This window comes from Astatotilapia calliptera, chromosome 4, assembly GCF_900246225.1.
Source record: "Astatotilapia calliptera chromosome 4, fAstCal1.2, whole genome shotgun sequence".
NCBI lineage: Eukaryota > Metazoa > Chordata > Actinopteri > Cichliformes > Cichlidae > Astatotilapia > Astatotilapia calliptera.
Window position 1 is genome coordinate 460729 of NC_039305.1, and position 21995 is coordinate 482723.

Sequence of the window (21995 nt, forward strand, 5' to 3'; positions counted from 1 at the left end):
CTTGATGTATATGGTATTAACAAAAACTTCCTAAAGGAACATATGGATTTGCTTGTACGTCCAACAGCTCATGTTTTGAATATGTCTTTCAAACACTCCATTGTTCCAACAGATTGCAAAATTGCTGCAGTTACACCAATTTTCAAAGCAGGTGTGAAGACTGACATGGCTAATTATCGCCCCATAAGCATACTCCCGGTCATATCTAAAATAGCTGAGAAGTGGGTGGTTAAACTCCTCACTGCTCACCTAGAAAACACCCAACCCTCATTACATCCATTGCAGTTTGGCTTTCGGGCACATCACTCCACAGATACTGCCCTGTGTATGTTAGTGGAGAACTTGAAGAGCCTGCTGGACAAGAGTCCCTGTGTTGGAGCTGTATTTTTAGATCTGAAGAAGGCTTTCGACTCTGTAAACCATCAGATATTGTTGTCCAGATGGACTCAGTTTAATATCTCCAGTCAGGCTCTTCAGTGGTTTGCCTCATATCTCTCACACAGGAAACAGTATGTGGTGTTGGGTGGGGTTAAATCTCCATATTTAGACTGTGATACAGGGGTTCCTCAAGGATCTGTTCATGGGCCCTTATTGTTCTCTCTTTTTATCAATAACTTACCTGAAGTCTGTCCAAATATATTTGCTCAAATGTATGCAGATGATGCAGTCATATATACGCAAGTGTCCAGCAGGTGGTATAAGATCTTACAGCTGCTTTACAACAACAACAACAACCTTTATTTATAGAGCACATTAAAAGCCTAGGCATACCAAAGTGCTTTACAGAAAAACAATAAAATAATACAGTTAAGAGCATTAATGCATAGCTGGCTGGAGGACTCATGCCCCAAAGGCCTGACAGCAGCAGGGGGATCGTCTGCCTCTTTAGCAGCAACCATGACATTCACGGCTGCACTCATTGTTTTAACACACAGAGCAAATAAACGAGCATGCTACACACCGACTACACAAGTGTCTGATAGAGCAGTCAGTGCAGAAGCATGACAGTGACCAAGGAAAGGAACAAGGACCCAGAGAGCTCTCTGATGGCTGTGGACTGAAACACTGTGGTTGCACTCGTACTGTGACATGTGAGTGTGGTACATTTACAAGCCGGTTCAGTTTCTATACGCATCAGTCATCAGATTTAAAGTTGTGCTGAGTTTGCAAAGCAAATATGCGACACAGACAATGCAGAGCTTCTTCCTGTTATGTTAGTAATGGTGGTAGCAGCACTTCGTATATATACAGACACTGAGGGGCATTAAACACTCCACATGAGCCAGTGTTAGTGTTTTTGTACATCAAAAGTGTCACGGCTGCAGCGACAGACGTGTGGAATTTCAATAAGGACACTTCTGTGATGTCAGTGAGCTTTACTGACGGAGGCTGACGAACAAACAATAGACGGTGATGGCACGAACAAAACTAAGCAAACTTAAACTGGGAAAAAGAGCCGACCTTAAAACTAGAAACATGAGGGAACAGAGAACTGAGGAAACATGACAAGTAGGGAGAACCGTACGGAGAACACACAGACGGACCAGCAACGAGAAAGCACACTCTATAAATACACAGCAGGAAACGAGGGAACAACACACACAGCTGAACCAAATGAGTATGACGAGACACCAACTACATGCACTGACATAAGACATGGCCCTTCAGAATAAAACAGGAAACATGATGTGGGTGTGGAGGAGAGGCACACTAGGGAGAGCACAGACATGACACGCTGAAGAAACATATCACAATAAAACATGAAGGAAACCACGACACAAGAAGTCACACCACAATATAAAACTGAGACACACAGGGAGACACGAAGGCAGAGACACAGAGGGTGGAGACACAGAGGGTGGAGACACAGAGGCAGAGACACAGAGGGCGGAGACACAAAGGCAGAGACGCAGAGGGTGGAGACACAAAGGGTGGAGACACAGAGGCAGAGACACAGAGGGCGGAGACACAAAGGCAGAGACGCAGAGGGCGGAGACACAAAGGCAGAGACGCAGAGGGCGGAGACACAAAGGCAGAGACGCAGAGGGCGGGCAAAAATACTAAATAATCAAGGACCTAAACAGGGAATATAACTAAAGACTTAACCCAAAATACAGAAATATCAGAAGGAAACACAAAGTGCTGGAGGACCCAGAACCATGACAAAAATAATTAAAATAAATACAACAAAATAATGAAGAGTAATGAAACGGGGTTAGTTGTTGATTTTCTGTGAAATGTGAAGCAGTAAAAAGTCTAATAGGTTCCAAGACACACCTGAAGCTGAGGTGTGCCCGTGTCTGTTGGGAGGCAGGTGGGCTATCAGGTTGTCCTGCTGATGGATCTGATGACGAGCTGTTGGTTGATGAGTCTGAGATGAAGTCTCTGATCTCTATAAGGTAAACTGATGATGATGAGTGAGGGACGAGGAAGGACCGGTCACCTCGTTGGGGTGACCGGGGTGAAAAAAGAAAAGTTCCGATACATACATTTATGAAAATACAGTGATGATGTGTGAGAGTCTGAGACTGAAGGACAAACCAGTGCAGGAGTTCTTCTGCTTCACCTGTGAGGTGAAATGTAGCCACGCAGCATCATCACCACACAGGCTGGAGTGGGATGAAAAACCGGCCCGCGCATTCTGACTAGAGACCCGCCCACCAGGTATTATAGGAAAAGCCATAAAGCCTTTGAATGAAAACTATTTCTATTGTGACAGATGATACTATTATAATCTTATTATTATGTGACTACGATGACATGATGGCATACTGACAATGTTCAAATTCTTGAGAAATTCAGCACTTTTTAAAAAAAATCTCTTTACTTGGGTTTTTTGATACAAAACAACACAATAAGCAGTCTGAGACATGTAAAAGGAAAACTAACACAGTATGGTAAATAACTGGTCTATCACCCATTCACCCATTTGACCTGAGAAACCCAACCTGCCATTGGAGTGGGGCTGCTGCTCTCGCTATAGTTTCCCTCAGAGCATCAGGTAAGTAATCCACTAGAGGGCGCTATATATCCAAAAAGATGTTGTCATTACCATTCAGGTTTGCACTCAGTCTTTCCATTGGTAAAGATTTCTTTGTACCACTGAGTTATTGTTGGTGGTTTTTTATTGATCCAATTGAAAAAAATACATTTTCTTGCCAAGAAAAATAATTTACATAGTAGTTTATATTTGTTTTTATCTGGAAATTTGTTCAGAGTTGGCAGCCCCAATAAATACTGAGCTGGATCTTTTTGTATTCTGCTTTTAAATATATCCTTTAATTCTTCTGTTACACAGAGCCAGAATGCAAGGAGGTCCCCGCAGATTTACATTTAGTACATTGTGCTGACCTACTCGGATCAGTTTTATTCAGAAAAGGTCTAAACTGTCTGTGTAAAATTTTATATTGTGTTTCTTTAAATCTTTTATTAAGAAATAAAGAATGCTGAGATTGTATGCGCTCACTGCAGGCATGATCATCACAGTGACACTGGAGGCCTCCCTCCCAACACGTTTCCTAATATCATGTTTGTTATGGCCTTGTAGTGTATTGTAAAACTGTCTTATGGTACTTTTATCTGCGTTTAAGTGTAAAAAGAAATTTGCCATGGGTCCTAGTTGCTTTGTACTGTGCAAAGTATCAAAACTTGAAGTAATTAAGTGACGGGTCTGTAAAAATGCATAAAAATCCATTTGTTGTATTCCTTATTTCTTTTGGACCTGCTCAAAAGACATACAAAGATTCCCATTAAACCAATCACCAACCACACGTATTCCTGCACCAAGCCATCTCTGAAATACTGCACTTTTCATTGTGCGGATGCTTCTGATTGGAGCCTGAACTCTTTTGTAGTGTCATACAGTTAGGACTTTATCACCTGAGCTCATATCTGCTCTAAGGTGTGTTTTTGTATTTTTATCATTTTAATCAGAAAATGTATTTTTCATATCTGCCCCAACAATGATGCTGTTAGTCTCTGATCGGTTTTCTGTAGATTAATAAAAGATTTTTCATCATCGTCTTGATTTTAAGGTTTTATTTGTCATTTTCCTGAGTTTCTTTCTTCCTTGATGATTTCATGAATCTGATTTCTGTTTTGATTTTTAGCTGAAGACATGACGTCATGTTCTTCTGCCTCTCCGCTCTGCCTGCTTTTGCGCATCCCTCTCTCTCTTTTCTCCTCCTCCTCCTCGGTGTGTCTCAGCTGTCCTTGCTCCTCTCTCAGATGGAGGCTGCAGTGTTGTGCTGAGTAGCGGTGAGCCAGCATCTCTGCCTGCAGCCGTCAGCAGACCTACGTTTCCTGAAACAGGACACTACAGCACCCACAATCCTCTGCCTGAGCCCAGACTGTTGTTGGGCAGGAGCGAAGCCCCGTGGAATCCTGGGAGTCGCAGTCCAGAGAGAGAGACAGAGAGAGAGGGTGACGTGCCATGACAACAGTCAGAGGGAGAGAGACGCAGAGGTGAGTTCATGTTTGTTCCTCTTGTTTACCTCTCCTCTTCCTCTCCCCTCCTCTCCTCCTGTCTTCATCACTGCTGTCCGTTTCTCAGCCTCCATCTCTGCATGTCTTCTCTCCTGTCACACCTCCACCCTCCACCTCCTCCTGACTCGGGCTGACGGTGCATTTTCCTGCCGGAGCTCCAGCCTGCAGACACCAAACAGAGCTTTGACATCAGTGTGTGTGTGTGTGTGTGTGTGTGTGTGTGTGTGTGTGTGTGTGTGTCTGTTCTTGTGTGTGTGTGTGTCTGTTCTTGTGTGTCTGTTCTTGTGTGTGTGTGTGTGTGTGTGTGTGTGTGTGTGTCTGTTCGTGTGTGTGTGTGTCTGTTCTTTTGTGTGTGTGTGTCTGTTCTTGTGTGTCTGTTCTTGTGTGTGTGTGTGTGTGTGTGTGTGTGTGTGTGTGTGTGTCTGCGTGCCTGTTCTTGTGTGTCTGTTCTTGTGTGTCTGTTCTTGTGTGCCTGTTCTTGTGTGTCTGTTCTTGTGTGTGTGTGTGTGTGTGTGTGTGTGCCTGTTCTTGTGTGTGTGTGTGTGTGTGTGTGTGTGTGTGTGCCTGTTCTTGTGTGTGTGTGTGTGTGTGTGTGTGTGCCTGTTCTTGTGTGTCTGTTCTTGTGTGTGTGTGTGTGTGTGTGTGTGCCTGTTCTTGTGTGTCTGTTCTTTTGTGTGTGTGTGTGTGTGTGTGTGTGCCTGTTCTTGTGTGTGTGTGTGTGTGTGTGTGTGTGTGTGTGTGTGTGTGTGTGTGTGTGTGCCTGTTCTTGTGTGTCTGTTCTTGTGTGTGTGTGTGTGTGTGTGTGTGTGTGTGTGCCTGTTCTTGTGTGTCTGTTCTTTTGTGTGTGTGTGTGTGTGTGTGTGTGTGTGTGTGTGTGTGTGTGTGTGTGTGTGTGTGTGTGTGGACGTTGGTCAGTAGGGCCCCACTTTGGTTTCAGTGGTCTTAGGATCTCTGCTTCCTGCAGATGATGTGGTTCTTCTGGCTTCATCGAGTGATGTCCTCCAGCTCTCAGTGAGGCAGTTTACAGCAAAAGGTGAGAAGCAGGTGGGGTGTGTGTTCAGGTGACATGGTTCATGGTTCACACCTACTGGCAGAACAAGCTGATAACCGGCCTCAGTACCAAATGCCCCACACCTGGATCCTGAAATGCCTAGAACTACTGTATACAAGAGAGCCTTCATCAGGAACCCAACAGCACAATTTACCATCAGGTGTGGGATCTACCAAGGAGATGCTCTGTCCCCACTGCTGTTCTGCATAGGCCTGAACCCCCTCAGTGAGATCATTAACAAGACAGGCTACGGATACCGACTACAGAGTGGAGCAGCTGTCAGTCACCTCCTGTACATGGATGCCATCAAGCTGTATGTGAACAGGACATGGATGAACTGATCCACACCACTGACATCGGAAAGTCAACTGGAGAAGTGTAGTCGGATGGTAACAAACAGAGGGAATGTAGTCAGAACTGATGGGATTGAACTACCAGAAGGCAACATTGCAGACACAGAGCACAGCTACAAGTACCTGGGGATCCCACAGGCAAATGGAAACCATGAAGACCCTGCTAGGAAAGTTGCAACCACCAAGTACCTGCAGAGGGTCAGGCAGGTCCTGAGGAGTCAGCTGAATGGTAAGAACAAGATCCGGGCCATCAACACGTACGCCCTGCCCGTGATCAGGTACCCTGCTGGGGTAATAGGCTGGCCAAAGGAGGAGATAGAAGCCACTGACATAAAGACAAGAAAGCTCCTTACCATGCATGGAGGGTTTCACCCCAAGTCCAGCACCCTGAGGCTGTACGCTAAGCGGAAGGAAGATCAGAAAGATGACCCCAACCAACTGCGTGCTCAGTGAATACCTCAGGCAGCAGAAACCCAAGAAAGAGGAGAAACCATCATGGGACGACAGGCCCCTGCATGGTATGTACCACCGGCAGATAGAGGAGGTGGCTGACATGGGAGATGCCCCCAGGGTGATGGAGAATGACCGAGCTAAGATCCTGTGGGACTTCCAGATACAGACGGACAAAATGGTGGTGGCTAACCAACCGGACGTAGTGGTGGTAGACAAACAGAAGAAGCCGGCCGTAGTGATCGATGTAGCGGTTCCCAATGACAGCAACAGGAAGAAGGAACACGAGAAGCAGGAGAAATACCAAGGGCTCAGAGAAGAGCTGGAGGAGATGTGGAGGGTGAAGATGACAGCGGTCCCAGTGGTAGTTGGAGCACTTGCTTCGTGTCCAGAACTTCATCAAACTTTGAAACATTCAGAGTAAAGAAAGATATTTAATATAACAGCAATGTTTCTGTGTCTCCCCCTGGGTTGGTCTGACCTCACCTGTCTCACTTCTTTTAATGCACAGCACTAGTTTAGCACACACTGACACACTCAGCTCATAGCTGTATTTATGTAGAGCACATTAGTTTTCACGTTGAAGCCCATAAATGTGTCGGTCAGACCATAAAGCTGACCTCCTGCACCCATCACAGGTGTTCTTCAGCAGACAGACTGCTCCTTTAACTTTATTTAACTTTTCACTAGCTGGGCCCACGTCCTCATTTTAGGATTGACAGCGTTTTAGTAGGTAAATGCTTGGACATGAACTGAGCTGCAGTTTGGGGAAGGCCTCGAAGGGGACTGGCGACGGCTCCCGAGCTGGCAGATCCCCATGTACTAAATATTTTGGCAAATACTCTTATCCTTAATGATAAGAAAACTGAAATTATGATTTTTGGTAGTAATGCCCTTCGTGCCAAACTTCGGGATGCCTTTAGTTTTCTCACTAGTTCTTTCTCTGACACTGTTAGGAATCTGTGTGTCTTATTTGACAGCTCATTTAAACTTGATAAACAAGTGTCTGCTGTTGTCAGATCCAGTTTTTACCAGCTTCGCCTTATTTCTAAGGCCAGGCACTATATCCCGTATAAAGACCTAGAAAAGCTCATCCACGCCTTTGTAACGTCAAGGCTAGACTATTGTAATTCACTTTATTGTGGTCTCCACTCTTCCCTTTTACAGAGATTACAGACAGTTCAGAATGCTGCAGCTCGCATTCTAACTAAAACCAAGAAGTTTGCCCACATTACTCCTGTCCTTGCTGATCTGCACTGGTTGCCTGTCAAATATCGTATTCAATTTAAAATTTTGTTGTTTACTTTTAAAATTACTAACAACACTGCACCCAGCTATCTTAAGGAACTTTTAAACCCATATGCTCCTGCTAGGGCTTTAAGGTCATCCTCACAGTTACTGCTGGTTCAGCCCAGATCTCGACTGAAATCTAGAGGTGATCGATCGTTTGCTCTAGTTGCACCGGAGCTGTGGAACAATCTCCCGATTGGCATCCGGGCGTCTGATTCTATTCATTCTTTTAAATCACGGCTAAAAACATATCTTTTTAAACTTGCCTTTTCTACCAGTTAAATGCTGGCTTGTTTGCAGTGACCTATTGTATTAAATTCTCTGCTATCTTTCCATTACTGGTGTCTTTTATCATGGTGGTACAGTCTTACCTTGCTATAACCTATGTGCTGCAGTTTACTCTTATTGGTGGCTTTTATCTGTGAACATAATCCGTTACCTTTATGTATTTGATGTTAATGTGTGAACTGTTTTATTTTTTATTGTTTTATGTAAAGCACTTTGGTATGCCCAAGGCTTTTAAATGTGCTCTATAAATAAAGATTGTTGTTGTTGTAGAAAAGAAGAAATTAAAGAATTGAGAACAAGGAGGGAGGGAGGGGCACGTAAACAAGAATGAACAGTTGCAGAACTGAGGGAACCTATAGGGCACAGGTGTCGAACTCCAGGCCTCCAGGGCCGGTGTCCTGCAGGTTTTAGATGATTTAAATGGCTAAATTACCTCCTCAACATGTCTTGAAGTTCTCCAGAGGCCTGGTAATGAACTGATCACTTGATTCAGGTGTGTTGACCCAGGGTGATATCTAAAACCTACAGGACCCTTGAGGCCTGGAGTTTGACACCCCTGCTATAGGGCAACCGGAAGGAGCGTGTTTGGAGGCGTGGCCCTGCTCCTGAAATTCAGATACATAATCTCCAAAATGATTTGGTCTCTTCTTGTGCACAGATACTGCTGAGGAGCCATGTCTGCTGAACTCGACGATACCGACAGCGTGTTCGGTGAGTCTCTCTCACACACACCTGTGCACACACACACACACACACATGTGTACACACACATACACGTGTGCACACACACACACGTGTGCACACACACACACACACACACACACACACACACACATGCGTACACACACACACACACACACGTGTGCACACACACACACACACACACACACACACACACACACACACACACACACACACACACACACACACACATACAGGAGTGGAGTGGTCCTTAAACAGACCTTTTTTCCCATTGCAAGTTTTTCCTCCTCCTGGAGGTTAAACTCCTCCACAGATGTTTCATAAGGCAGACAAATAAAAGTCACAGGAAATGAATCTGTTGGACTGTCAGCAAACATGCTGATGGACCCTGGTTGGATGGACCCTGATTGGATGGACCCTGGTTGGATGGACCCTGTTTGGATGGACCCTGGTTGGATGGACCCTGGTTGGATGGACCCTGGTTGGATGGACCCTGTTTGGATGGACCCTGGTTGGATGGACCCCGATTGGATGGACCCTGTTTGGATGGACCCTGATTGGATGGACCCTGTTTGGATGGACCCTGGTTGGATGGACCCCGATTGGATGGACCCTGTTTGGATGGACCCTGATTGGATGGACCCTGTTTGGATGGACCCTGATTGGATGGACCCTGATTGGATGGACCCTGATTGGATGGACCCTGTTTGGATGGATCCTGGTTGGATGGACCCTGGTTTGATGGACCCCGATTGGATGGACCCTGTTTGGATGGACCCCGATTGGATGGACCCTGTTTGGATGGACCCTGATTGGATGGACCCTGATTGGATGGACCCTGTTTGGATGGATCCTGGTTGGATGGACCCTGGTTTGATGGACCCCGATTGGATGGACCCTGTTTGGATGGATCCTGGTTGGATGGACCCTGTTTGGATGGACCCTGTTTGGATGGATCCTGGTTGGATGGACCCTGTTTGGATGGACCCTGGTTTGATGGACCCTGGTTCTGAATTCTGTTTCCTGTTTGATCAAAATCCGAGTTAAAGAATCAAACATGAAAGCGGCTGAAGGTTTCTTATTCTTTGTTCCCCCTTTTTCTAATATCATCTGACTCTCTCCTCACCCCCTCACCTTCCTCTAATATCATTTACTCTCTCCCCTGATCCCTCCCCCACCTCCATTCCTCCATCCTCTGCTCCATTAAATCTTTATTTTCTCCCTCTCTGTCACCTGGATTGAATGTTTCTGCACCAAATCCTCCATTTCCTCTCCTCCCCCTCCCCTCATCATCACTTTAACTCCTTCTCTCTCCCCCCTGGGAAATAAACTGCCGTCAGTTCAGTGTGGGGGAGGAGAGGCAGGAAGCCTGTATGATCATGTTAAGACGGACTGAAGACGTGCGATAACTGTCACCAGCATCACTGACAGAAAGCAGAGAAACCATGCTGATTATAAAACTGAAATTGTGCTGGCTTTAACCTTTTTAATCCAAATGTAAGGTAAACGTACCTTTTTTAAAAATCTACCAGATTTCAAAAACAGCAGATCGAACACTGGAAACACAAAGATCACAGATCGCCACTCAGACTTTTACGTTGTGTCAGGTCACATGACCTCTGTCCTTCTTTTTTCTTCTGTTAGTCTTTGATATCAAACTTTTTATGTCCTCTTTTTTCCTTCAGCCACAGCGACTGTTTCGGGGGAAACAACAGTAACTGCCTCGGTGCTGGTGCTGTGCAATACTGCAAATTTTGGTATTGATCTGATGCCAAGTAATTTAAGAGCAGTATTGGCGATAGCAATACTGATACCGATACTTTTTGCCAATTCAGGGAGCTTATGTAGGGGAGTGTCATGATTTATGAACCCCAGCACAACAGTGTTGTGTTTTAACCATCCACACTAATTAGTTAACAAAGTTTTCTTATGTATTGATACCGTTTGTTTGGAGACCTGGGATGTAAATGTGCCTGGGACTTTGCATCTGTTGTTTGAATGTGTTATAGGCTTAATTGACATGGTGATATTTTTAACAAAATGTATTTAACACAGTTCAGTGGGATACAGTGAGGTTAGGTTAACTGGTGATTCTAAATTGCCCATAAGTGTGAATGATTGGCTGTCTCTCTGTGTTAGCCCTCCGAGAGTCTGGCAACCTGTCCAGGCTGTGCCCCGCCTCTCTCCCTACGACAGCTGGGATAGGCTCCAGCATGATGGTCAGTGTGTTGAATATTTGATGGACTCCTGATGGGGTGAGTGGGAGGAGGAAGAGGAGCTGATTATGTTGAACAAGCTTCAGCATCATCACAAAAACTGCAGCTTGAAATCTTCACTCACCATCAGTCCATCACCCACCCATGTACATCCATCCATCATCCATCCACCCATCATCTATTCATCATCCACCATTCATTACTGCATTTTCATGGTGAACACCTTCCACTGCTGTGAGTAAAGCTCTAGAAATCCACTTTGAAACCAGTGTAAACACAGTCAGAAGCTGCCTTAGAGTCTGTCTGTTTGTAGGGCTCCTTCAGGTTCACTCTGATCCACAGAGGTTTGTCTGAACATGAGTGGGAAACTTCAGACAGGAGCTCCTCACAGCAAGTTCAGTTGCTCTGATCTGGGTCCTGATGATGTCATTGGAACAGTCAATCACTGGGCGACCTCTCTCTACAGGTCGTCTTTTAGCCATAACACCTTTTTTTTAAGAAGGAAACCTGAATATTTATCCTGCACGGATCATTGGGGCGATCGTGGCTCAAGAGTTGGGAGTTCGTCTTGTAATCGGAAGGTTGATGGTTCGAGCCCCGGCTTCGACAGTCTCGGTTGTTGTGTCTTTGGGCAAGACACTTCACCCGTTGCCTACTGGTGGTGGTCAGAGGGGCCGGTGGCGCCAGTGTCCGGCAGCCTCGCCTCTGTCAGTGCGCCCCAGGGCAGCTGTGGCTACAATGTAGCTGCCGTCACCAGTGTGTGGAACCATTCTGGATCAATAACAAGGTCAAAGTTCATTCAGTGCCTGCCTCACATTTACACTCTTGTGTGTGTGTGGGTGTTTCAGACCTGAACGAGGCGATCCCAGAGACAGAGCTGCTGGATAACAGCATCCAGAAAGGCCGCGCCCAGCTGTCTGTCAAAACACGGAGACAACGCCCGTCCAGGTCCCGTTACCGAGACAGCATTAGCTCAACGGAGGGCGACGACTGCCTCGACAGAAAGGTGGAGGTCAGTGAGATGCATCTAAATATTTTAGAGAATTAAATGACAAAGATGTTGCCAGTGATGTCATCAGCACTAAGAGGAACTTAAAATTATTAATTTAGTTTTTAATTTTAAAGTATTTTGTTAAATTCCTGAGATCATTTCATTGTTAGATTATTCCGTTTCTGGTGTGTGATGAAATCTAGTGTGTCTATCATTCCAGGACAGTCCGTTGCACTCTGCCCGCTCGCCTCTCCACCTGGCGATGCGAGGGTCCTCCCCCTCCCCTGATTCGCTGCTGTCAGCTAGAAGCCCTGGATTCTCCTTCGACACGTCGCTGGTGAGTTCACCGAGCTCACATCAGGTTTTAAAAAGTAAAAGAAAACAAGTTTCATTGTCCTTTCGTTTTTCAGGTCCGTCGCTCGCCAGAGGACGGAGGCTTGTCATTGGCTGGTCCACCTCGGGGGCGGTACCATCAGCTGACCAACGCAACTTCTCAAGAGGCCCTGGTTACTCCCAGCAGCTCACCATCTAAATCCTGTCCCTCCTCCGACTGCTCACCTGTCTACATGAGGAGGAACAGAAGGCCCGACAGTGAAGGTGCACACCTGCAAACACCTGAAAACACACACATATAACAAACACTCGCTTCCTGTGAGATCTGATTGACATATAATGTTGCACAGATGCTAACGAGTGTGTGTGTGTGTCAGTGTTGGTCTCTGATACAAGTCGAGACACGAGTCCAGCTGATCCCGGCAGTCCGACCGTCATCTTCGACAAGAAAACCAAAAGACGCTTCCTGGACCTGGGGTGAGATGCACACACATGTTGGTCTTAGTGTATTTGTGAGGACCCAATCAGTTTACAGTAACCTGAAGGTAAAAACATCAAAAACAAGAAGATGATCCATTTACTGAACCATCCAGTCACAGCGGCCTTTCCCAGTCCTGATCAGCTCTGACTTCACTTTTCCAGGTGTTTTAAACTATATTTAATATTCGTGACTGATGAGGTCATTTATGTTGAATCCTTCATCCAAGGTCCCCGCAGTCAGCACAAATGTTTCTGCACCTTTGACTGTTTTCCCCGTGTCTTTCACAGGGTGACTCTGAGGCGTTCATACATCAGAGTGAGGAAAGATAAATCCAACAGGCTCTCTGTGGGCAGCAGGTGGCTCCACCACACACATCATTTAAGAGGACGAACATGTGTTTTTATGCGTTTCCTGTCCTGACGCTGTCCTCTGTCCTCAGAGAGCCGTCTGAGAGTCCATCCCGTTCCTCCGGATCCTTCATCTCCTTCTCCTGGTTCACCGAAGGACGGGGGTCGATCTCCTCCTCCGGTACTCCGCCCTGCTCCCCCAAAATTCCACCGCTGAGCTCCCCGAGACCGCGCAAGTCTCACTCCCAGGTATGAGACAAACACAGCGTTATGTACAGTGGCTCGAAAGTGCAAAACAAACCAACAAACAGAAACAGAGAAGGGGCTGGTAACATCAGTGTTAACAAAGGAAATTCATATGCAGTGGCGGTCCTAGCCTGTTTGGCGCCCTGGGCGAACACTCCCTCTGGTGCCCCCCCCCCCCCCCCCCCCCCCCCCACACACACACACACATATGAAGAGAGAGAGAAATGCATAGTGTGCAAACGGCTACTAAACAGACATCATAATTCGTCATACAATGAGAACAGGACAAATCAACAATTGACCCTGACTAATTAATATTATATTATTGTATATATTGTTTGGAGTTTAGTCTGTTACTATTTTTACCATTTCTTCTTGGAGCAACTGTAACCCACATAATTTCCTTATTGATTAAGAAAGTATTCTGATTCTTAATCTTTCAGGATGAGCTGCCATTATCCAATCACACATCTGCTTACCTGCATCTTTTTCTCGTTTCTCCTTGTAGGAGCCATAATTAAATGTATTGAATTTTAATGATCACTGGGTTTTCATTTGTTTGGTTGCTATGGTGATGTGTAACAGGAGTCACGTGGGTGCTAGCGGTGACACTAAGAGGGCGTTGTCAGTCTGTCTCTCACTGGTTTGATTTTGACAGAGAGGAGGGCGGGTAGCCGTAGTTTTTGTTGACCGCAGCACAATGAGTTTCCCCTTGTTGCGTTAGAGACTGTGATGTAGAGTTTGAATCGCGAGCCGATCACATGCTCTGTAAACTTTTCAAGCATTTTAATAAACAAGCAAGCAATTCCACCTCTGGCATTATTGCGTAAAGTTGACAGCGCGTCAGGCAAATAGGCGGGCTCCATCCCCGGCCTCCAGCGACTGTGGAAGTCGCTACACTCCTCCTCTTTTCTCTGTTTTTAAACTTTAAAAACAGGTTGTGTGTGAGACTTTAAATCAACAAAATATAAAATATAGATTTTAAATTGTTATTGATCCCTTTATTATAAATCTGTATCAGGATGTCTGGTGTTTTCGTGTTGTTGGTTTGTTTGTTGTTTTTATTTTGTTTTATTTTGCGAGTTGGTTATTAGATGCTGCTGCAGCCAGCCAGAGAATCCCCCGCCGCCCCGCCCTCTCCTCTCTGCGCCGCAAGCAGCAGGCGCACCTCGCAAACGGATCACTCTCTGGAGAGCTTTTTGGTCCTTCACACAGCTGTTCCCGAACCACGATGTCATGTTCTGTGTGAGGATGCTCTCCACAGCGCCTGTATAGAAAATCCTGAGGATCTTTGGAGAGACCCTGAACTTCCTCAGTTGTCGTAGGTGATACAGGCGCTGCCTAGCCTTTTTGGTCTGGACCTGAATGTGGGCAGCCCATGTCAGGTCTGAGGAGATGTGGACACCAAGATACTTGAAGGACTGCACCCTCTCCACTGGAGCTCCATTGATGATAATGGGCTTGTAGTCTCTGTGCTGACCCCTTCTGAAGTCCACCACCAGCTCCTTGGTCTTGCTGACGTTCAGCTGGAGGTGGTTGTCCTGGCACCACGATGCCAGATTCTTCACTTCATCCATGTAGGCCGCCTCATCGTTGTTGGAGATGGCACCCAACACCACTGTGTCGTCAGCAAACTTCACAATGGTGTTGGAGCCATGGGTGGCCACACAGTCTGAAGTGTAGAGGGAGTAGAGCAGTGGCGAGAGGACACATCCCTGAGGTGCTCCTGTGTTGATGGTGATGCTGTTGGAGAAGCACCTGCCCACCCTCACCACCTGAGTTCTGCCAGTGAGGAAGTCCAACACCCATGCACACAGACGGCTGTTAAGTCCCAGATCCCTCAGCTTTGTGAACAGTCTGCAGGGCACTATTGTGTTAAACGCTGAACTGTAATCAACAAACAGCATTCGCACATAGTTACCCTGTTTCTTGTCCACGTGGCTGAGAGTGGTGTGTAGGACGTGGGCGATGGCATCCTCTGTGGATCTGTTGGATCTGTAGGCGAACTGCAGCGGATCTGTGGTGTCTGGGATGGAGGAGGAGATGATGTTCTTCAGCAGCCTCTCAAACATATTGTCACATTAAATAAAGATTTTGAACCCTTGAAGTTGGAAAGAATTGGGTCCAGTCATCCATGACAGAAAACTCTTCATGCTGCAACCATCAAAGTCTTTATAGACTTCCTGTTTCAGGGACTGGGATTCAGTTTACTCAAAACCAGGAGATGTTGTTCCAACCCTTTCCATAAAACGAAGGATTTCTTTGTTATCCATGAAAAGGCTCCTCAGAGCCACCGCTGTAAGTGACCTTTCTCTTTTTCAGATTTGTTTTCACTCATCATCAATGAACAATGCAAGCATGCATGCACAGAAGCCGGCTGAAATTCTGCTTTTTTCACTCGCTGGGTCCACGTCCTCATCTTAGGTTTGCCAGCGTTTTTAAAGGTGAATGGCTTAGACATGAAGTGAGCTGCAGTTTGGGAAGTCCTCAGAGGGGACTGGGGGCGGCTCCCGGGCCTGGCTGATTCCTGTATAGTAATGAGAAGTGACGAAGTAAAAAAGGGTGGGACAAGAAAATGAGAACGAACAGCTTGTAGCCTGTTTGGTCCCGCTCCGGAAATTCAGATACTTTATGTCCAATTAAGCTGCTTACAGGTTTATGTTAGAGCTTTTCTTTGATGTTAGAGGGTTTTGATTATAAACTCTGCAGATGAAGATGATGAGGAGGAGGCAAAGGATTTCAAACCTGCAGATAAACCAGTGGTTTCCTCAGCAGCTTTGGGCCTGATGTCAGAAGGACACAGGAGGATTTTCCAGCCTGTGAACTGTGAGAGGAGCAGCAACTGTCTGCAGGACAGTCACAATCTCACTGGGAATTCAACAGCGCTTGTCCTTTAATAAACACACTTTCACCAACCTTACAGCTGCTGTCTCATCATACATGAAGCAAGCAGTGTTCATACAACCCGTAAGGTCCATGTGTGAGCATGTTTCTCCCACGCTCTACAGAGGGCAGCGGTGCACACGGTGCACATCTCTAAACATGAACTTAGGCTCTCCTAAAGAGACGCCACACAATCAGGACTGTTTCAGAAAAAGAGTGAGGAGCAAGAACCTCCTGAAGCTGACCGAGGTCCTGTTTAGTTTGTCCAGAGTGAGAGCTGCCTCAGCTGCACACCTCGATCACACCTGACGGGTGGAAAACAGCATCGTGGCTCAGCCTGCTGCAGTCAGTCTGCAGTGCTGTTGGGTTGTAAAGTTGTTCATGCAGTCAGGTTGGGATTATCTGAGCCGAGGACAAGCTATCAACAATCAAAGAAATCTATCAGCGTCTGTTAGAGCAGCTGCGTCTTCACTCAGTCGCTGTTTGATTTGATGAGACTGAAGATAAAATAAAGCGACCTCAACAGCGTTGTCTCTGGGCGTCGCCCTGAAACACAACGAGGGGCTCAGTTCTCTGCTGGCAGCAGGACAGGAGTCAGTCAGCTGTTTTAGTGGGTTATTCATTAAAAACACTTTCAGAGTGAAACATGTGAGCAGTCTCTGAGAGAGGATATGAACAACGTTCCCACAAAACGTCACAGCAGCACACGCGTGACATATTCCATCTGACTGTAGCTGTGTTAGCTGTGCACACAGTGTCAGGTTACAGAGTGAGTGTGTGTGTTAGTATTGATTTTACTCGTGTTGGCTGACAGACAGTCACATGATCACACAGCTGTGGTTGATGATAAATGTTCTGCAGCCTGGAGGAAGTTGTTCTCCATCCCTGTTTTCTCGTTAAGGCTCTCTCTGCTCACCATCACAGCTCAGAGGAAGGAGCTGCTAATGGCTCTGATAGGCTGTGTGTGTGTGTGTGTGTGTGTGTGTGTGTGTGTGTGTGTGTGTGTGTGTGTGTGTGTGTGTGTGTGTGTGTGTGTGTGTGTAACTTGATATCACCAATGATCAAAGACTGTTGATCAATGATCAATCACCAGTGGTGCTAGTTTAAGTCATTGTGCAGATGTTTATAAGGTTGGAAACCTGCAGTCAGCTGAGACTGAAGAAGTCACATGATGAAATGTTTCTCCGTCCAGAAGAACAGAATCAACTTTTGAGGATTTCCTTACCTGGATGATTAAGCATCCTATCTGCATGTCTTTGGAGTGTGGGTGGAGGCCGGAGTACCCGCAGACAACCCATGCAAACACTGGGAGAACATGCACCACAGCACTGTGTAAAAAAATAAATAAAAAAATCCGTTAGTCATTCTTGATCACTGCTTTGTCCGTCTGTATCTGGAAGTCCCACAGGATCTTAGCTCATTCTCCACCACCCTCCCATTTGTCTCCCATTTTGACCTCCGGACTTCCAGGCCATACTCAGCACAGATGTTTCTGTACACCAGAGCTTCCCAAAGTGTGGGGCCCGCCCCCTAGGGGGATGCAGAGCCATTGCAGGGGGTGCGCGGTATGAAAAGGAAAAAATAAATAAATAAATGCTTGGACACTGCTAGCATAATGGACAGGTTTTTAATGGGGCTCCCACACAAACGCAAAGCAGGAGATGAAGCATCGCTGAACATGTTTCCAAACCAACTTCATTTTAAGCCAAAGAAAATATGGCGACGCAAATCTGTCCTTTGGTTTCACCTGCACAGGTGCCGAGGTAGGTCTCCCTGCAGGTTTCCCCTTCATCGGGAGCAGCGCTGGGCTGTTTAAATCACAGACAAACAGTCTCTCACAGCTGTTTATGTTTTTAAACCCATTTTGCACAGAGAGGCATTTTTTGAAAAATGTATTGACAGCAATGTTGAATATTATTACACAGGAAAAAACAACCACATGTAAAATAATGACACCGTGACGCCTCTGCCTTTGTAAATGGAGGGACAGTAACTGTGTGTACGTAAGCGTGTAAAACCTGCAGACAGTCAGATTAACAGTATTTTGTCTCTATCTGCCATTCTGCAATTCATCTCATGTAAACAATAACGTGGCCACAGCGTTGCGTGACAAACTCTGTATTCCTTGACCACACGTAAACGCAATAAAGGAGTTTTAAAAATCTCCGTTTTCAGTGATTCGAAATGCCGTTTACGTGGACGAAACAGCTGCGTGTAGGTGCGGACGTAGCGTAAAAGAGTTAGTAGTTTATTTCCTTACTGCCTGTAATTTATTGCAGTTTACTTGTATTTGTTTAATTGTTTACTAAATGTTTGAGGTGTGAAATAAACCACAATGGGGCAAAATATGGGCGTGTGTGGTTGGAGGATGTGTTTGTGCCGGGGGGGTAAAACAAAGGGGGGCCTAGCAAAAAAAGGGAACCACTGCTGTACACTATGCCGACCACTTAGTCGTTTCTGGTCCAAACTCGTCTTCATTTCCTAAACTCAAACAAACACAGCGTCATCACTGGGAGTTAAAAACTGAGAGTTAACTTCCAGGCATCCATGAAAACCAGGATTAATGAAGTTTAACGGCATTAGGTTAGCAGGAAGTTAGCTCGCTAGTTTCCATCTAAAAATGATACACCCTTGTCTGAGTGAGACATTTCTGAAACAAATTCAAGCGTACAGCTCTGCTATCACTTCCAACACAAATGGAGACAGAAAAGTAAACAGCAGTGATGTTTGTAGGGTACTGACGTTGGGCTAGCTGCTATATAATGATGTGCTACGTAATCGCTAGCGACACAGCTATGTTAGCATAGCATAAACAGATTCACACAGTGAAGCTGGAGGATGAACTTTTTTCCCCACAATAAAAGTTAACATGAGGGTTCCTGGTGCACTTACACAGCAGGAAAAGGATGCTGTAAATTTCAGTTGGGGAAACACCTGAAATAATGCATCCACAGTACACAATTCCTGATATCTATCTTCATGCACCCGTTCAAATGTTTCTTAGATTCGAGTGATTCTTTTCCATCCCGATCTGAGCTGCAGTCACATAGTAAGGTTTTAAAAACTGAGCTTTAAACTGCTGCAGATGAAGAGAGCTGACAAAATCAGAGAGGCCAACAACGTGACATTGTTCAAATTAAACAGACCAAAGCATTCAGTCACATTGGTGCCGTGTAGGACCTGGATGCAGGGTTTATATGTCATTGTTTAACAGCTGTGCCCTTGTGCTCAGAGCTTGTTCTTGTGCTGCCATGATTAGTGCCTCTGTGCTGTCCTTCAGTCCAGCTTAGTCCAGCCACTGGTAGGATTTCTGGATGTCAGCCACCTCCTCTATCTGCCGGTGGTACATACCATGCAAGGGCCTGTCCTTCTATGGTCGGTTGGAGCCATCTTCCTGATGTATTCGCGGATGTTTGTTGTCTCATCCCGGACTGTGGTGCTGACACTCACCAGTCCAGCGCCTCCTTCCTTCCCCTTGCATACAGCCTCAGGGCGCTGGACTTGGGGTGAAACCCTCCATGCATGCTCAGGAGCTTCCTGTTCTTGCATCAGCTCCTTTGGCCAGCTTAGTCGTCGTCGAGTTGAACTTCCTGCTCTTAAGCCTGATCATGCTGCTGTAATCTGCAAGCCGCTTTGTAACCCACCTTCCATGCTATGTCTGAGATAGTCAGAGTGGTGTCTGTGCGTGCTCTTCCTTTACATTTTCACACATGCTGAGGTCTGTGGTCAAATATAGCTGACTGCAGATGGACACAGCGCTGTGTTTCTGAGAGCTGAGAAACAGGACAGAAGGTGAGATAATCGCTCGCAATGCGAAGAGGGTGGGTCATACTGAGGGGAGCGATGGAGGCAACAACCACTCGATGAAGAACACCAAATATCTGAGGGGGACTGTTACCAAGGCAACCAACCACGTGACCAGCTGTCTGCTGGTGCTCGTAGCTGCGGTTGTAGTTTTAGTGAAATAATGCTGAAGTAACGTCTCTGTGTTCTCCCCACAGGAGTCGGCTCTCAGTGAGGAGTTCTCTCCTCCTCACACCTCCTCCTCCACCTCTCCTCCCATTGACTCCTCTTCCTCCAGGTCCTCCCATCCCTACCACACCCTGTCCCAGTCCTCCGATGAGGTAACACACTCGCCACCTCAAACACCAAAACGTTGTCATCTACTCACCTGTGGCTCACTGTGCTCCCTCCTCCTCTTCCTCAGCCCTGCGATGAACCCCACTCGTCCTGGACGACTCAGCAGGTGTGTCAGTGGCTCCGAGGACTCAACATGGAGCAGTACGTTCCGGAATTCAGTGCTAGAGACATCGACGGGCAGCAGCTGCTGCAGATGGACGGCAGCAAACTGAAGGTGAGGATGAGGAGGAAGAACAGGACTTCCTGAGAGACTCTGTCATAGCCGTAGTCTTAGATAAGGCTGACTGACACAGCTTGCAAAGGTTACACGTAAAGTCAATTACAATACTGAACTGTTTGGAGACCATAACTGGAGCTGTCCTCCCGTCCTCTGCAGGGTCTGGGCGTGCTCAGTTCGTCTGATCGCAGCGCGCTGAAGCGCCGCATCAAAGATGTTCAAAGTGCAGCAGAGAAGGAGAAAAAAGCTCTGGACAAGCTGGAGAAACAGAAGGAAAAGCAGCGCCGGAAGGACCAGGAGCAGCGCAGGAACTGAGCCCCGCCACCAGAGGGAGGCAGAGGACAGTGAGAGGAGAGCTGTGCGATGAAGAGAACAGGATTTCTGCCGCAGGGAAGGTTTGACATGACAAACAATTCCTGGAAAAGCTGCAATTCCATGATCATAAGACATCTCCAGGCCTGGAAAAGTTAAACTGAAGTTTACTGTTATGAGACCGTGAAATATGTCAGGCGATGATGGCACAGTGTTTCATTTGCCACAAAGTGGTTTTCATCTATTTTCCTCCATTTGATGTTTAAACTCATCATCTGTGATCGGCTGGCAGGAACGCTGACAGATCATTAACTCAGCAGGTTCCTACACGCAGCTGCTCTGATTCCCTCTGGTGATTCTTCTTCTGCAAGCCAAACATTATACAAGGTGTGCTTTTTCTCTGAAATGAGTGTCACAGCAGGTTTTCTGTTTTGTTTCTGGGCCGTGGAGTCTCAGCCCGAGGCGGCGTGTCGGTGCTGCTCTGTGAACAGTTTTTGTGGTTTCTCTGTTTGTTGTAATGACTTTAGCTCAAAGGTTCTGTGTTCAGGTGTGTGAGGTCTGACAGGTGTTTGGATATTTCCCACAATCCTCTCACAGCTTGTTTTCCACCTGGAATCTCTGACAGAAAAAAACATCGTCGAATCTTCGCTTTACACAGGTGGAAGCGTTTGTGTCAGAGAGGGTCAAACGTCCCGACGCTGGTCGAGTCAGATTCTTAACCTCTGGAGATATTTCTGACCTCTCACAGTCTCTGTTAAAATGTTTGTTTCAATAAATAAATCTGTGAAACTTTTACAGCGTTGCTTTGTTTTCTTTCTGACGAGATTCACAGCTGGAGCCACGATGCAGGGTTAAAGCATCAAAACAAATAAGAATATAAGAAAAATGCATGCAAGAAAATTTATTTTCCTTCAGTCGGTGAAAAACAACCACAAACCCAGAATACAAAGTATCACAGCGTCCAGCAGGGGGCAGCACCAGAGGTGGAGGCAGACATTTGATACACCTGGGGCTTAGCCCTAAAGGGCAGTATGCATGTGGGATTTGGGGGGGGGGGGGTTGAAATGACTGAAAGATTAATTGGCTCTGTTTTGAGTTTTGTTCAAAAAAGAATGACTTCATATAGGGAAAAATATATATCACATGTGCAGGACACCTTAAACTAGTTTTTTAATTAAGCAGCAAGAAAGAACAAAGTCTGGCTGTATCA

General features: G+C 46.2%; 1 protein-coding gene across 4 annotated transcripts; it reads left to right on the forward strand.

Annotated features, from left to right (window-relative positions):
- The first annotated feature begins 3898 nt into the window (after positions 1–3898).
- samd14 (sterile alpha motif domain containing 14) lies at positions 3899–21580 on the forward strand. Of its 4 annotated transcripts, XM_026163804.1 has the most exons (12): positions 4444–4464; positions 5450–5518; positions 8576–8628; positions 11684–11847; positions 12047–12163; positions 12237–12423; positions 12537–12636; positions 12928–12996; positions 13080–13236; positions 20118–20240; positions 20324–20470; positions 20633–21580. In XM_026163804.1, the coding sequence occupies exons 3-12, from the start codon at positions 8592–8594 to the stop codon at positions 20786–20788; spliced, it is 1257 nt and encodes a 418-aa protein (XP_026019589.1). In that variant the 5' UTR covers positions 4444–4464; positions 5450–5518; positions 8576–8591; the 3' UTR covers positions 20789–21580. The 4 variants fall into 4 exon arrangements, with proteins under 4 accessions (XP_026019588.1, XP_026019589.1, XP_026019587.1 ...); XM_026163803.1 differs by lacking the exon at positions 5450–5518 and having other exon boundaries at positions 3899–4464; XM_026163802.1 differs by lacking the exon at positions 4444–4464 and having other exon boundaries at positions 5404–5518.
- Positions 21581–21995: the final 415 nt, after the last annotated feature.

Bases quoted from the DNA above. Each gene is read 5' to 3' on its own strand.
- samd14 (XM_026163803.1), top strand. From the start codon at position 8,592: ATGTCTGCTGAACTCGACGATACCGACAGCGTGTTCG. The intron at 8,629-11,683 runs GTGAGTCTCTCT...TGGGTGTTTCAG, and splicing joins CGATACCGACAGCGTGTTCG to ACCTGAACGAGGCGATCCCA. The intron at 12,997-13,079 runs GTGGCTCCACCA...CTCTGTCCTCAG, and splicing joins AGGCTCTCTGTGGGCAGCAG to AGAGCCGTCTGAGAGTCCAT.